This window comes from Chiloscyllium plagiosum, unplaced genomic scaffold (genome assembly GCF_037043375.1).
Source record: "Chiloscyllium plagiosum isolate Xiang-an unplaced genomic scaffold, Cpla_swu_hap1 HiC_scaffold_13, whole genome shotgun sequence".
NCBI classification, from domain to species: Eukaryota; Metazoa; Chordata; class Chondrichthyes; order Orectolobiformes; family Hemiscylliidae; genus Chiloscyllium; species Chiloscyllium plagiosum.
Window position 1 is genome coordinate 5,031,730 of NW_028270151.1, and position 12,964 is coordinate 5,044,693.

At 41.2% G+C, this 12,964-nt stretch overlaps 2 protein-coding genes across 11 annotated transcripts in view; one reads left to right on the forward strand and one right to left on the reverse strand.

The window, feature by feature from the left end:
* LOC122556228 (F-box only protein 36-like) overlaps nucleotides 1-7,782 on the reverse strand; it is an 86,712-nt gene extending 78,930 nt beyond the window's left edge. Inside the window, exon 1 of one of the 2 annotated variants that reach the window (XM_087993298.1) lies at nucleotides 7,537-7,782. In XM_087993298.1, the coding sequence (XP_087849424.1) occupies nucleotides 7,537-7,648 (112 nt within the window). In that variant the 5' untranslated portion in view covers nucleotides 7,649-7,782. The remainder of the gene's footprint in view (nucleotides 1-7,536) is intronic. The other variant, XM_043702814.2, reaches the window with a different exon arrangement.
* A 521-nt stretch (nucleotides 7,783-8,303) lies between these two features.
* Nucleotides 8,304-12,964, forward strand: part of trip12 (thyroid hormone receptor interactor 12) — a 216,345-nt gene continuing 211,684 nt past the window's right edge. For 5 of the 9 annotated variants that reach the window (XM_043702806.2, XM_043702802.2, XM_043702809.2 and 2 more), the window contains exons 1-2: nucleotides 9,221-9,399; nucleotides 11,401-11,477. The gene's annotated coding sequence lies outside the window, so the exon portion shown is untranslated. Of the gene's footprint in view, nucleotides 8,359-8,865; nucleotides 8,885-9,220; nucleotides 9,400-11,400; nucleotides 11,478-12,964 lie in introns of those variants that run through there. The other 4 variants (XM_043702810.2, XM_043702813.2, XM_043702803.2 and 1 more) reach the window with 3 other exon arrangements.

Genomic DNA, 12,964 nt, shown 5'->3' on the forward strand with positions numbered 1-12,964 from the left:
TCAGAGTGTTGAGGACAGGAGTTGGGACTGTACAGGACATTGGTTAGGCCACTGTTGGAATATTGCGTGCAATTCTGGTCTCTTTCCTATTGGAAAGATGTTGTGAAAGGGTTCAGAAAGGATTTACAAGGATGTTGCCAGGATTGGAGGATTTGAGCTATAGGGAGAGAGTGAGCAAGCTGGGGCTGTTTTCCCTGGAGCGTTGGAGGCTGAGGGGTGACCTTATAGAGGTTTACAAAATTATGAGGGGCGTGGATAAGGTAAATAGATAATATTTCTTCCCTGGGGTCAGGGAGTCCAGAACTAGAGGGCATAGGTTTAGGGTGAGAGGGGAAAGTTATCAAAGAGACCTACGCGGCAACTTTTCCACACAGAGGGTGGTACGTGTATGGAATGAGCTGCCAGAAGTGGTGGAGGCTGATACAATTGCAACATTTAAGAGGCATTTGGATGGGTGTATGAATAGGAAGGGTTTGCAGGGATATGGGCCGGGTGCTGGCACATGGGACTAGATTGGGTTGGGATATCTGGTCGGCATGGACAGGTTGGACCGAAGGGTCTGTTTCCATGCTGTACATCTCTATGACTATTATTCTATGACCTTGCCTATAGCGAGAGAAGGTTGGAAAATAATGGTTAGAGATTTTGCTGTCTCTTCCCTTGCTTGCATTAACAGCATGGGATACATTACATCTAGGTTTGGTGATTGATCCACTTTCATGGATGCTAATATTTCCTCCCACACAAAATTTAGACTGTGATTCCTGCTTTGATCCTCTGTTTGTGAAAACAGATGCAAAATACTCATTAAGAACTGTGCCATGTGCTGTATTGCCACACAGGATACTTTTCTAGTGTTTAACTGGTTGTAAACTTGCCTTAGCTATCCTCTTACTCTTTATCTATTTATAAAACACATTTATGTCAATTGCATTCTGAAATATTAGCTTGTTTTCTCTCCAGAAGTGTTTATCACCGAGTCTTTACGTTACATTTCAAGTTAAGCAGAGGTTTCTTTCTATTGGGCGGGGAGCTGGTCAGCTCAGTTGTATAGACGGTTAAAGTGCAATCCAGAATACAAAAACAGTAAAGGTTTGAATCCCATATTGGCTCTGGTAGTTCATCCTTAGCTTGTCCTGTGTTTAACGTGGAGTGGAGCCTCTCTGTCTATAAAACAAATTTTCTCTCCCAAAAGGATCTGCACGCACAATGGCCAATTACCAAGTTACCTTCCTATTGTAAAAGATGTAACATTTGTGTCTCACTGATGACGATCCAAGCTGTGACCCACCGTGTGGGCACCATGGTGGCTCAGTGGTTAGCACTGTTGCCTCACAGCACCAGGGATCCAGGCTTGATTTCAGCCTTAGGCGACTGTCTGTGTGGAGTTTGCACATTCTCCCAGTGTCTGCGTGGGTTTCCTCTGGGTGCTCCGGTTTCCTTCCACAGTCCAAAGATGTGCAGGTCAGGTGAATTGGCCATTCTAATCTGCCCATAGTGTTAGGTGCATTAGTCAGAGGGAAGTGTGTCTGGGTGAGTTACTCTTCAGAGGGTCGGTGTGGACTTGTTGGGCCAAAGGGCCTGTTTCCACACTGTAGGGAATCTCATCTAAGCTAAGCTGATCAGGTCAGATCAGAGAGTGAAATCCAGCTTGATAGGGCACAAGTTTTACTTGAAATTTATTTACTTTGGTGGTCAGTCAGTGGACACATTCACAAGAAGCTGCCCATGTATTTTTACCAACATAACATTGAAGTTTATTACACAAAAGAAATGAAAAAAAAAACAAAGCCACATGCGACATTCTGAAAATATCCAAACATAAACCAGCAAATTGAAAGAGTCAACCATTTTTCACTCAACAGTTTCCTTTGCAGACACTCAACCTGAGTGAAGTATTAATTCTATCATCTCTTTATTTCTTTAAGTTAATTTACAAGAATTTCTCTACATTCAGATCTGATTCTCTCCATCTATCACCAAGACTTAAAGACATAGACTGACTTTTCTCACTGAATAACCTGGGGCTTTTTCCAGTTGCTTAGACTGCTTTCAGGCTGTCAAACAGCACATCTGTCTGAACAAATCTTTCCGTTTAAAATGAAACTGTTTCTGGCCTTTAGCAAGCACTTCAACAATTTGCTGACTGGGTAGTTTGTTTCGTCATTTAGCTTAAGTCACACAATTTCTAGGAAATGCTATTTTGATCCAGTGCTTTAAAGAGAAATCCTAACAGTATTAAAAAAAGGTCACTTTTACTAAACTAAAAATCAAAAACCTATTTCAGTCTATTCTAGAACCAAAGCTCTCAAGTCAGATTATAAACTTACATCAAGTCAGGAGTATCAGAGTTAAACTTTACTGAAAATTGCACCTTACTAGAATCATAGGGTCATAGAGATTAGCGACTTTTGAGAAGACGTTTAGCTCAGGTTGAGGTTCTGGATATAAGTTTGCTTGCTGAGCTGGAAGATTCGTTTTCAGACATTTTGTCACCATACGAGATAACATTGTCAGTGAACCTCCGGTGAAGCATTGGTGATATGGCCCGCTTTTTATTTATGTGTTTAGGTTTCCTTGGGTTGGTGATGTCATTTTCTGTGATGATGTCATTTTCTGTTCTTTTTCTCAGGGGCTGGTAAATGAGAAAGGACACCACTTCAGCTGGGACAACACATCCATCCTGGGACAAGCCAGAGACACACATGAGAATTCCGAGAAGCATGGCATTTCAACCGGAACTCTATCAACAAACACATTGACTTGGATCCCATTTACCAATCCCTGAGAAAAAGAACAGGAAAGGATATCACCACAGGAAATTCCATCACCAACCTAAGGAAACCTAAACACATAAATAAAAAAGTGGGCCATACCAGCAGTGCTTCACCGGAGACTCACTGATGATGTTACCTAGTATGGTGACGAAACGTCGGAAAACAAACCTTCCAGCTCAGCGAGCAAACTTATATCGAGCCATAGAAACGTACAGGATGGAAACAGACCCTTTGGTCCAACTTGTCCATGTCGATCAGATATCCTAACCTAATCTAGTCCCATTTGCCAGCATTTGGCCCATATCCCTCTAAACCTTTCTATTCACATGCTCACCCCATACCATTTAAAATGTTGTAATTGTACCAGCCTCCACCACTTCCTCTGGCATCTCATTCCATACATGCACCACCCTCTGTGTGAGAAGGTTGCCTCTTAGGTTCCTTTTAAATCTTTCCCCTCTCACCCTAACCATATGCCCTCTACTTCTGGACTAACCAACCCCAGGGAAAATACCTTTTCTATTTATCCTATCCACGTCTCATGATTTTATAGACCTCTGTAAGGTCACCCCCCCAGCCTCTGACGCTCTCGGGAAAACAGCCCCAGCCTATTTAGCCTCTCGCCATAGCTCAAATCCTCCAACCCTGGCAACGTCCTTGTAAATCTTTTTTGAACCGTTTCAAGTTTCACAACATCCTTCCAATAGGTGGGAGACCAGAATTGTATACAATATTCCAAAAGTGGCCTAACCAATGTCCTGTACAGCCGCAACATGACCGCTCAACCCCTATACTCAATGCTCTGACCAGAAAAAGAAAGCATACCAAATGTCTTCTTCACTATCCTGTCTACCTGTGTCTCCACTTTCAAAAAATATTGTTTGGAATTTTTTTTTTAAATATAGGGTTATCTGAAATTAATTAATTACATTTTTGGACTATTTGTCCATTCCTGGATTAAGAGAGTTTTTAAACCATGTGATTGCATTATTGTTTTAATTTTCAGGCAAAGTTGTAAGCAACTGTTTTTTTTAAATTGGAAATCAAAAGGTTTTGAGTAAGCAGCTGATCAAAACTTTCAAGATGAGAGAGGTGTAAATTCCCTTAAATAATGAGGAAGACCTAGCTTTGAGATAGCTAGGTAACCTCTAGCAATTCCTAGAAACTCTCTCTGGACTTGATTAGACATAAGAGTCAGAGTAAAGACAACATTCCAGAAGTTGCAAGCCTTTCCCTAAAATCCTGTTCTCAGGAGAAGGTTCTGGAAATCTGATAGAGTTTTCAAATGCCAGTGTTTTGGTCTACCTGATGACATTTTATTTTGATCAAAAAGTACACAATCTGCAGGCTGTCAGTCCATGTGACATTTTATAAATTCCTACTTTGGAAATAGGACCAGTCTGATTCAAGTTGGAATACAAACAGTTGCTAACCTCACACCTTCAGTGCATTATCTTATCTGAGATATCACTTTTTAAAAAAAACCTTAAGTTATCTTGGGACTGTGACTTGAAAGAAGTTCTGTGATTTACATATCAATCAAAACCTGCAACCCCATTCCAAGTGATTAAAAACTGAACAGCGACTTAAGTTTGTTCAATACATCACATCAGTTGTACGGTACTTTGATCTTGCCCCACTAGCTGTTAAATTATTTTTTTCTGGAGATTCTTACACACTTGATGCAAACTGCAACATGCCAACTTCTGTGAACAACCAAAATTTTATTAAGCACAGTACAGTACAAGATTTCTGGAGGAACTTTTAACACACCTCGTAGGGCTTGTGGAGTTGTGTCAAAGTTCTCCCCGAACAAAGAAACAGTCCTTCCTTTATACAAAATATTTATATCACAGTTAGCAATGCCCACAAGACAAACCTCAGCCATCCTCTCACAGTCACATGCTACTCAAGACACAATGAAGTGACCTGACCATCTCCAGAAACAATATAATTTAAATCATCCCTTAGTGGTCAAATCTGTTGCAAATAGGTTTTTTTTGTAACTATAGGGGAGTAGTCAAATTCCAACTGTAATGTTCTTATTGATTTGTGAACAGAGGACGAAAATGTAAATAATAGGATATGACAATGTAAACCGCTCTGAATGGCAAGTAAATGGCCACGTAAATGGCTCTGAATAATAGGAGATGATAATATAATTCTTACAATCTGTCAGTCAGAGGCATCCCACCCTATCCTTAGGACATCCAATTTCCTGCAGGTCAGCAGAGCAAGTTAACTCTTTAATGTCACACTAGCTATCTGACTAAGGAACAACACTCTGAAAGGTTACACTTCCAAATAAACCTGTTGGACTATAACCTGGTGTTACGTGATTTTTAACATTGTCCACCCCAGTTCAACACTTGCATCATGATAAAACCTCAACATATTTGGCAAGTCCATAAGGACCCTCACCAACCTTTACAGATGCACCATGGAAAGCATACTGTTCAGGTGCATAATGACAAAGTATGGCAACTGCTCTGCCCAGGACCGTAAAAAAACTACAGAAAATTGCGTGCACAGCCCAGACCATCACAGGAGCCAACCATCCATCCACAGATTCCATTTACCTGGTTAGTTGCTGCGGAAGGGCTGCCAACACCAAAGATGCATTGCACCCCGGTAATGACCTCCGACAAACTCTTGCATTAGGCAGAAGATAGAAGCTTGAACCCACACACCAATAGGTTCAGAAACAGCTTTTTCTCAGGTGTTATTAGACTGATGAATGGACTGTCTAATCTCAAATAATGCTGATCTCGCTAATGCTGATCTCACCTACACAATGTAATCTAAGTTTTTATTTTACAACCTTTGATCTGTACATCCCTGCTTATTGTGATCTGCCTGTTCTGCAGACTGTACTTCAGTACATGTGACATAAAAAAAACTGGATTATGACAATGTTCCAAAAATTCAAATCCAAGTTAATTGGAGTCAGACTTTATCTACCATCAATGGTGTTGCTGTTATTCAACAGGAAAAGCAGAGCTGAAGAGTTATTACATTCAATCTTTTGATGTTAGATGTTTAGTCCACGGGGTTTCTTTTCCCCCTTTGCCTTGAAACAAAACCTTTCTCAAAGTCTCATCTTTTTGTGTACTGTGAGACAAATTAAAGGAGATGTTGTTTTAATTCTGATCACAGTTTAGATGTTAAAGCAATTGGCAACTCTTGATAAAGATTAAGTATTGTTGACAGTAAACTGATGATTTTTGAGTTCAATAAACTGGTCTGGGGGTTTCTTTTGTTCTGACTAATCACAGAAAAGACTGGAGTTGGCAATTTTGATGATTGAATCAAGAAATTTAATGGTGAAGAGCGACTGGTTGAACAGTGGGTTCTCCAGCACACTCCTCCCCTCAGTGTTGGAGAGGGCGCATCTGAAATGGTTTCATAGAAAAGTAAAAGGACATTTCCTAATCTCTATTGATGTCAATGGAAGAAAACACAAACCAGCTGGCTGAAATTACCACACAAATTACTGGCATTGCCAAAAGCAGACTGACAAAGCCTATAATAGTAGCAGAAATTGCTGAAGAAACTCAGCAGGGCTGACAACATCTGTGGAGAGAGAAACTGAGATAACGTTTCTGGTCCAATGAGCGTTCTGATGAAGGGTCTGTTAACTCTGTTCCATTGCCAGTCCTGCTGAGTTTCTTCAGCAATTTCTCTTTTGGCTTCAGATGTCCAGCATCCTCAGTTCCAGATTTGATTTTTGCAAAAGGTGAAATCACCAAACAATAGCAACGGGAGAAGAGAGAGAGAGAGAGAGAGAGAGAGAGAGAGAAATCCCACTTGTTTATTTTTGATCTTTTAAAACAAATGAATAAGTCAAGCATTTTCTCTTGGAGGCATTCTGGCACTAAGAACGAATCCCTTAGCCTTGGGAGACGCTGCTTGCAAAGTGTGTTACTCTCCCAACCTCCTCCAGCTTTTTTTTTAAAAAAGCTTTTATTTAAAGTAAATTGGTAGAACCAATCTGACGCACAGTTGGGGTACAGATAGACTCTGACCTCAGACCTTTAATGCATCGTCTGAACTGAGATGTCACCCTTACTTTTATAAAACCTTAAGTTATCTCAGGAATGTGACTTGAAAGAAGCTTTTTGATTTGCATATTAATGAATCAAAATCTACAACCCCATTCTAAGTGATCAATGATGTAACAGCAATTTAGGTTTGTTCAAGACATCGCATCAGTTGTATGACACTTCAATCGTTTACTATAAACTCGGTGTCCTATGATCCTGCCCGACTGGCTACCTGACGAAGGAGCAGCGCTCTGATAGCTTGTACTTCCAAATAAATCTGTTGGACTATAACCTGGTATTGTGTGTTTTTAACTTAAAATAAATTGGAAAGGAGGAGGTGTCTTATCAGACGGTAGGGTTCTCATTAGAGAGAGAGATGATTTAACCTGAAGGTGCCCCACCTCAGAGTCGAAAACGCTTTTCGAAAATAGCATGTACAGTCCTCACTTTCGCCTATTCGTTGCCCACTCCTCAGGCCAGGGGAGTGAGTGAGACGGAGAGTCTCTCATGATCAACAAGAGAGAAAAAAAACACAGAAATTGCTCGGAAGTCTCGGGGTGTGGGGACAGGAGTGAGAGTTAACTACGAGAGTGACCCTTCCTGGTGCTGACGGGTGAGGCTGGGTGCAGGGGGGGCTCTGTACCTGCTGCTTTATTTTCTCCTGAAAATCGCGCCGGCTCAACGCCCCGAGCACCTCCCCGCCGTTCAGTACTGACCTCGGAGTCTGTCACCAGTAGCTGATGGTAGTCCTTGCTCGGTGCTGGAGCCTGAGCACGGATTTCGAAGAGCGTGCCTTTTAACAGGGACGCCATTTTGGACGCTTCTCATTACCAGAGCAACGGCGTCGAATGTAAACAACAGCAGCCGCGACTAGTTTTACTTTACACCGTGTCTGCACAGCACCAATTCGACACCCACACCACTTTAATTATTTTGGCGGGGGGGAGGGAAACAAGAAATTTTTTTTAAAAATCACCGCTGCCCGGCGAGGCCAATTAAAAAAAATTATTGTCAAGGGCTCCGGGCCTGACTGACGGCGCCCGGGACTCGAGAGGTTGTGACCCCGCGGAGTGATCCCCTGACGGTGAAGAGGAGGAGGAGGAAGGAGAGAGAGAGAGAGTTGATTAATTGTAAATACAGCTGATTATCTGTGTCTTTTTCTTCTTTTTTAAAAAAAGAAAAGGGGAAGAATTGCACGTCGGTAGATTTGAAAGGATGTAGAGGGAAGAGAGAGAGAGAGAGAAAAGGCTGAGGTATGGATGATAGGAAATGAGTAAGGGGTGAAAGAAAGCCATCTTCATTTAATTTTTAATCTCTCTGTCTCTCTCTCTCTCTCTGTGGAAGGCCAGGAAGGGAGTGAGAGGGTTTTACCCTCCCCCCATCCCCAAACCCTCCCCCATTGACAGTGAATGGATGGAGCTGAGAAATAGTGCAGTGGAAGGATACACGGGCAGAGGGAGAAGCTGTGGAGGCTGAGAGTTAGAGAGGGCAGAGGGAGAGCTGGTGGCAGGACAGGCAGTAGAATTGGAACAAACTAGGTAATAACATTTACTTCCAACAACAGCAACAGAGATATATAAAAGAGTGGTGGAAGCCACTTGTTTATTCTTGATCTTTTTGTTAAACAAAACAAGGATTTTCTTCTTGGGAGACATTAATTCCTGGCACCAGAATGAATTCCTTAGCCTTGTAAGAAGCAGGGTGTGTTGGATTAACTCTTCCCTTTTTTTTCTGTTTGTGTGCTTAAAAAGAGCTACTCTTGTATCTGAAAGAATTGGAAAGGAGTGTGTGTGTTTATCTTATTTGAGTCAGTTTGTGGTTATTTCCTCTCGTTTCGCCCTTTTTTTATTTGCTCTGCTAACATCTGAGTGATCAGCTGAAGCTTTTTGGCATTCTTTTCTCCCCCCCCCCCATTCCCTCAATCCCCGAGTGCTTTTCCTGTTTGTGATGTGAGGGGAAGAGAAGAGAGTGAGAAAGAAAGAGGGAGGCCCTTTCAACCCGAACACTGGGCTCAGCCTGGCATTCGCCTTGCTAAGTAAGGGGCCAGGGGGCAAAAACAAAATGGTTTGGATCTACAATATATTTTACTCCAGTTGTTTTGTCTGTGTGTTTGTGTTGGGGGGGGGTGCTTTCTCTGGTGTGTAAACGAGATTAGTTTCTTTTTCCTTTGTTTTTGAGGAGGGGAGGGCTATGATAGAGGGAGGTTTTTTTTAATATTTCCCCTCCTCCCTCCCCCATCCCCACTCTCTTATTCCCCCCCCCCCTCCCTTTCTTTCCCAGCAGCACTTGGTGTTTGACGTTTCCACATCCGGCGACAGCTGTAACTCCGACAGCGGGGATTGACGCTGGACACACAGGCCTGGACGCTCATTTCCACCACCACCACCACCCCCCCTCCCCAGACCTCCCCCTCCCCTCCCCAGACACCACCTCCCCTAGCTTTAAAGAGAGACTGCTGGCTTGATGTGATCAAGGAAAGAGACAGCTAAGCTCGAACCGTTTTTGTTGTTGTCCCTGTAAATGTAGTTGCTTACACCCTCTTCCTTTGGTGGCTGTTTGGGTTTTAAACCCACTACGAGGTAGGCCGCTTATAGCCATAATGAAAGCTCTAAAATAAAGACCTGTTGTCTGGGCCTGATCAGTAATATTTTCCATGATCCAGACGGATGTACAATATTACCCCATTTTTTTTGTGTGTTGTTGCGAGTATTAATTTGTGTGTGTTTAGTTCGAGAAGCAACCATACTTCAATTTGAAAAGCAAACTGTGCACTTTTACCGCAAGGGTTGGACCGGGAGTGTTGCTTTGGGATAGATTTATTTCTTTCGTTCAAAAATAACCAGCTGATTCTGTAGCACCGACACCGACCATGGCGGTGCAGTCCTGCCGCAGCACGGTTGTGTAGGCCGCAAAAGTAAACAGGACTAGCCAACGCACCACGTATCTCCGTAAACCCATTGTCTCTCTTAATTTCGACAAAGGGACACCGTCTATTAAGCTGATGCATCTAAACTTTTCTGTATGCACACACAACCGAAAGTTCGGTACCATTTTTAGGCTTCCTAGGAAGTCTGAAACTCCCCAATCTCCCTCAGTTTGTGTAAAGCAAGTTTGAGTTTAATTTGGCTTCATGAGGAATCTTAATCTGCGTGTTCTGCCAAGAATAATCGTCACCAAACAACTATTGGTTATGGCTGCTCTCTCAATCTGATGTGCATAAAGTGCAAAATGCAACTACTTTCGCATAATTTCTGAATTTATTAAGAGGAAGGGGACAGTTTTATGGGCATGGGTATATTCATTTTCTCCGTGGACCTTTTTTAAAAGAAAAAAAGTGGGCAAGAACCATTTTGGGGTTGACAGCATCAAAATTGAGTGTAAAGGCTATGTTTTTTTCAGTGGGTAACAATATTGCAGATGGTAAGGCTAATTCACCCCCACTTTGCTGAAAGGCGGTATTTGTATTTTTAGCACTTCTCAGGTGCCTTAATTTGTCTTAAAATTTAAATGAGTGTTAGAGTATTTCCATCAAATGTATGATGGCCAAGTTCAATTTGGTTTTGCTTGCAGTTCTCATGAGTGTTCTTGTCAGGGAAGAGAATGGGGGTGATGAGGGCTGCTGTTGGTTTCAACAAAACTAAAGGAAAGCAAATCAAGGGTCCATTTTGGAAACGTTTCTACTTGATTATAACAGCACCATGAATTGATTGTTGTTCCTTGTTGAAAGTTGCTAAGCTTTTGAAGGAGTGAGGCAAAATAGTGTTTTATTGAACTTTTTTCATCTGAAATTGCGCAATTTGCTTGTGAAATGCATTGAATTTGGTCCCATGTTAAAAGATCCTAGAATAGTCTCTTGGACATATGTGAGCAAGAATCCCACAAGTTTCAAGGCTTGGTTTCTGTTTAAAAACAAAAAAAATTGCAGATGCTGTAAATCAGAAACAATACCAGAAATTGCTGGAAAAGCTCAGCAGATTTGGCAGTATCTGGAGAGAAATCACAGTTAACATTGTGGGTTGAGTGAATCTTAGAATGTTCCAGTTGTTTTTGTTTGTTTGCTTTAGCATCATTGCAAATTATGCATCAAACCTGTAGATGGGTTTCGCAACCTCTGGGATCAGTGATAGATCATTATTCAGATTGGACCACTGAGCTTTAGGGGTGCAAAAGAAATTTTGCATGAAGTTGAAATAAAATTTCATTATTCATTAAGCCCAAGTTAGAGTATTACCTCAAGTGAACTCCAAATCCTTTCCTTGTTCATGGTGATATAAAATCAAACTGAGAGACTTAATTTTGTTTTAACCTGGAATAAAGTTGTCAAAAAATACTTTTTCTTAGATCTAGCAATTGTTTGGTAATACTTCAAACACACGCTGTGTGCGTCTATGACTCTGACATTTTGGCTCTGCTACTGGTAGAGAAGGATGTTGTCCGTTGTTATGAATGTCATTGTCAATGTTTTCAGAAATGTTGGAGTATGTATATTATTTAATGTTTAATTCTGAATTTTTGATATCATCTGTTTATCTCTGAAACTAGCTAGTTCAACTCCAGCATTTTTTTTCCTCTGCTTACAGGTCAGTTTTCACGTGATGTTCCTGCTTGGGGTGCAATGAGGGTTATATAAGCTGGCACTGATGTCCTTGCTGGATTTGTAAGTAAAGAGATTGAAGAATTGTATTGACAGCTTTGGAGCAGATATACTAAAATCAGCAAAATTGTTGGAGAAACTTAATAAATTTGTATTTTAAGAATGAATCTGTGGAGTGACCTCCCCAGTATGAGTTGCCAATAGGTCCAATGTTTGCTTAATGGGTGAAACTGGGAGAGAACTATTTTGGTAGAACATCAATCCAAAATTAATTACTTTAATTTTGACTCTGTTCTGCTACTCTAATATCTGGCTTTGGTTGAACTGCAAAATTCACCTCCTTTCCCATTCGTATTGAACTGGTAGTGTGATGTATTTAGGAATGTTGTATTGGAGAAAACCATGTGGATTCTGGTTTTAGAAACACTTATCTAGTTTTGACCAAAATCAGTAATGGCTTTCATTAAAGCAAACAATAATCAAGAGAAAAACCTACAGCCACCAGAAGGGTTAAGCAGCTCTAAATGGTTCATTGAAGGCAGTTTTAGGTTCCTTTGGTCCATAGTTTAAGAAATATGCGCAGTCCTAAATAATGTTTACTGCAAACAGCATGGTGGCTCAGTGGTTAGCACTGCTGCCTCACAGCCCCAGGGACCTGGGTTTGATTCCAGCCTCGGGCGACTGTTTGTGTGGAGTTTGCATATTCTCCCCGTGTCTGCATGGGTTTCCCCTGTGTGCTCCAGTTCCTCCCATGATCCAAAGATGTGCAGGTTAGGTGAATTGGCCATGCTAAATTGCCCATAGTGTTCAAGGATGTGTAGGATAGGTGCATCGGTCAGGAGTAAATGTAAAGTAATAGGGTAGGGGAATGGGTCTGGGTTACTGTTTGGAGGGTTTGTGTGGACTTGTTGGGCCAAATGATCTGTTTCCAAATTGTAGGGATTCTCTGATTCAAACTTCAAGTCTAAACATCTGCTTTTGCTCTTGTGTAAAAATAATAATAAACTTCTCTCTCTACTTTGGGGTGTTTGTCACCGTCAAGTGTTTTCAGTGGAGATCGAATTGGAGGGCTGTATTCATAGTTGAGAAACTGGATTTTTGACTAAAGGACTGATAAGGCAATAGACCAGAGTAGAGATTGATGTCATTCAATATGTTCCTTTTATTTGGAATCTATTCTGAAGTGCAAATTGTTTTATGAAAATTCAGATGCATACAATCCAGATAATAACTGAGTACCTTCTCAATTGACCCATCTTTAGTTCTCTTTTCTGTAGATGTGACAAAATGCATCATTGTCAATTATCACTGTTTTGAAAAAGTCATACTTGTTCAATATGAAATGTAGTTCATGTACAACAAGATCCACATAGTATGGGATAGCGTTTGTTGTTTTGATCTGTGGGTTTTGTGCAATGCTCAAGAAAGTGTCTTTAGGTTTTATATCCGTTTGAAGGTGCTGAGGGGATCTGTGTTGAACATCAAAAGATGATGTGGCATTGCATTAGTACAATGTAGCATATAAATATCGACCTAAATATACCTGCTTA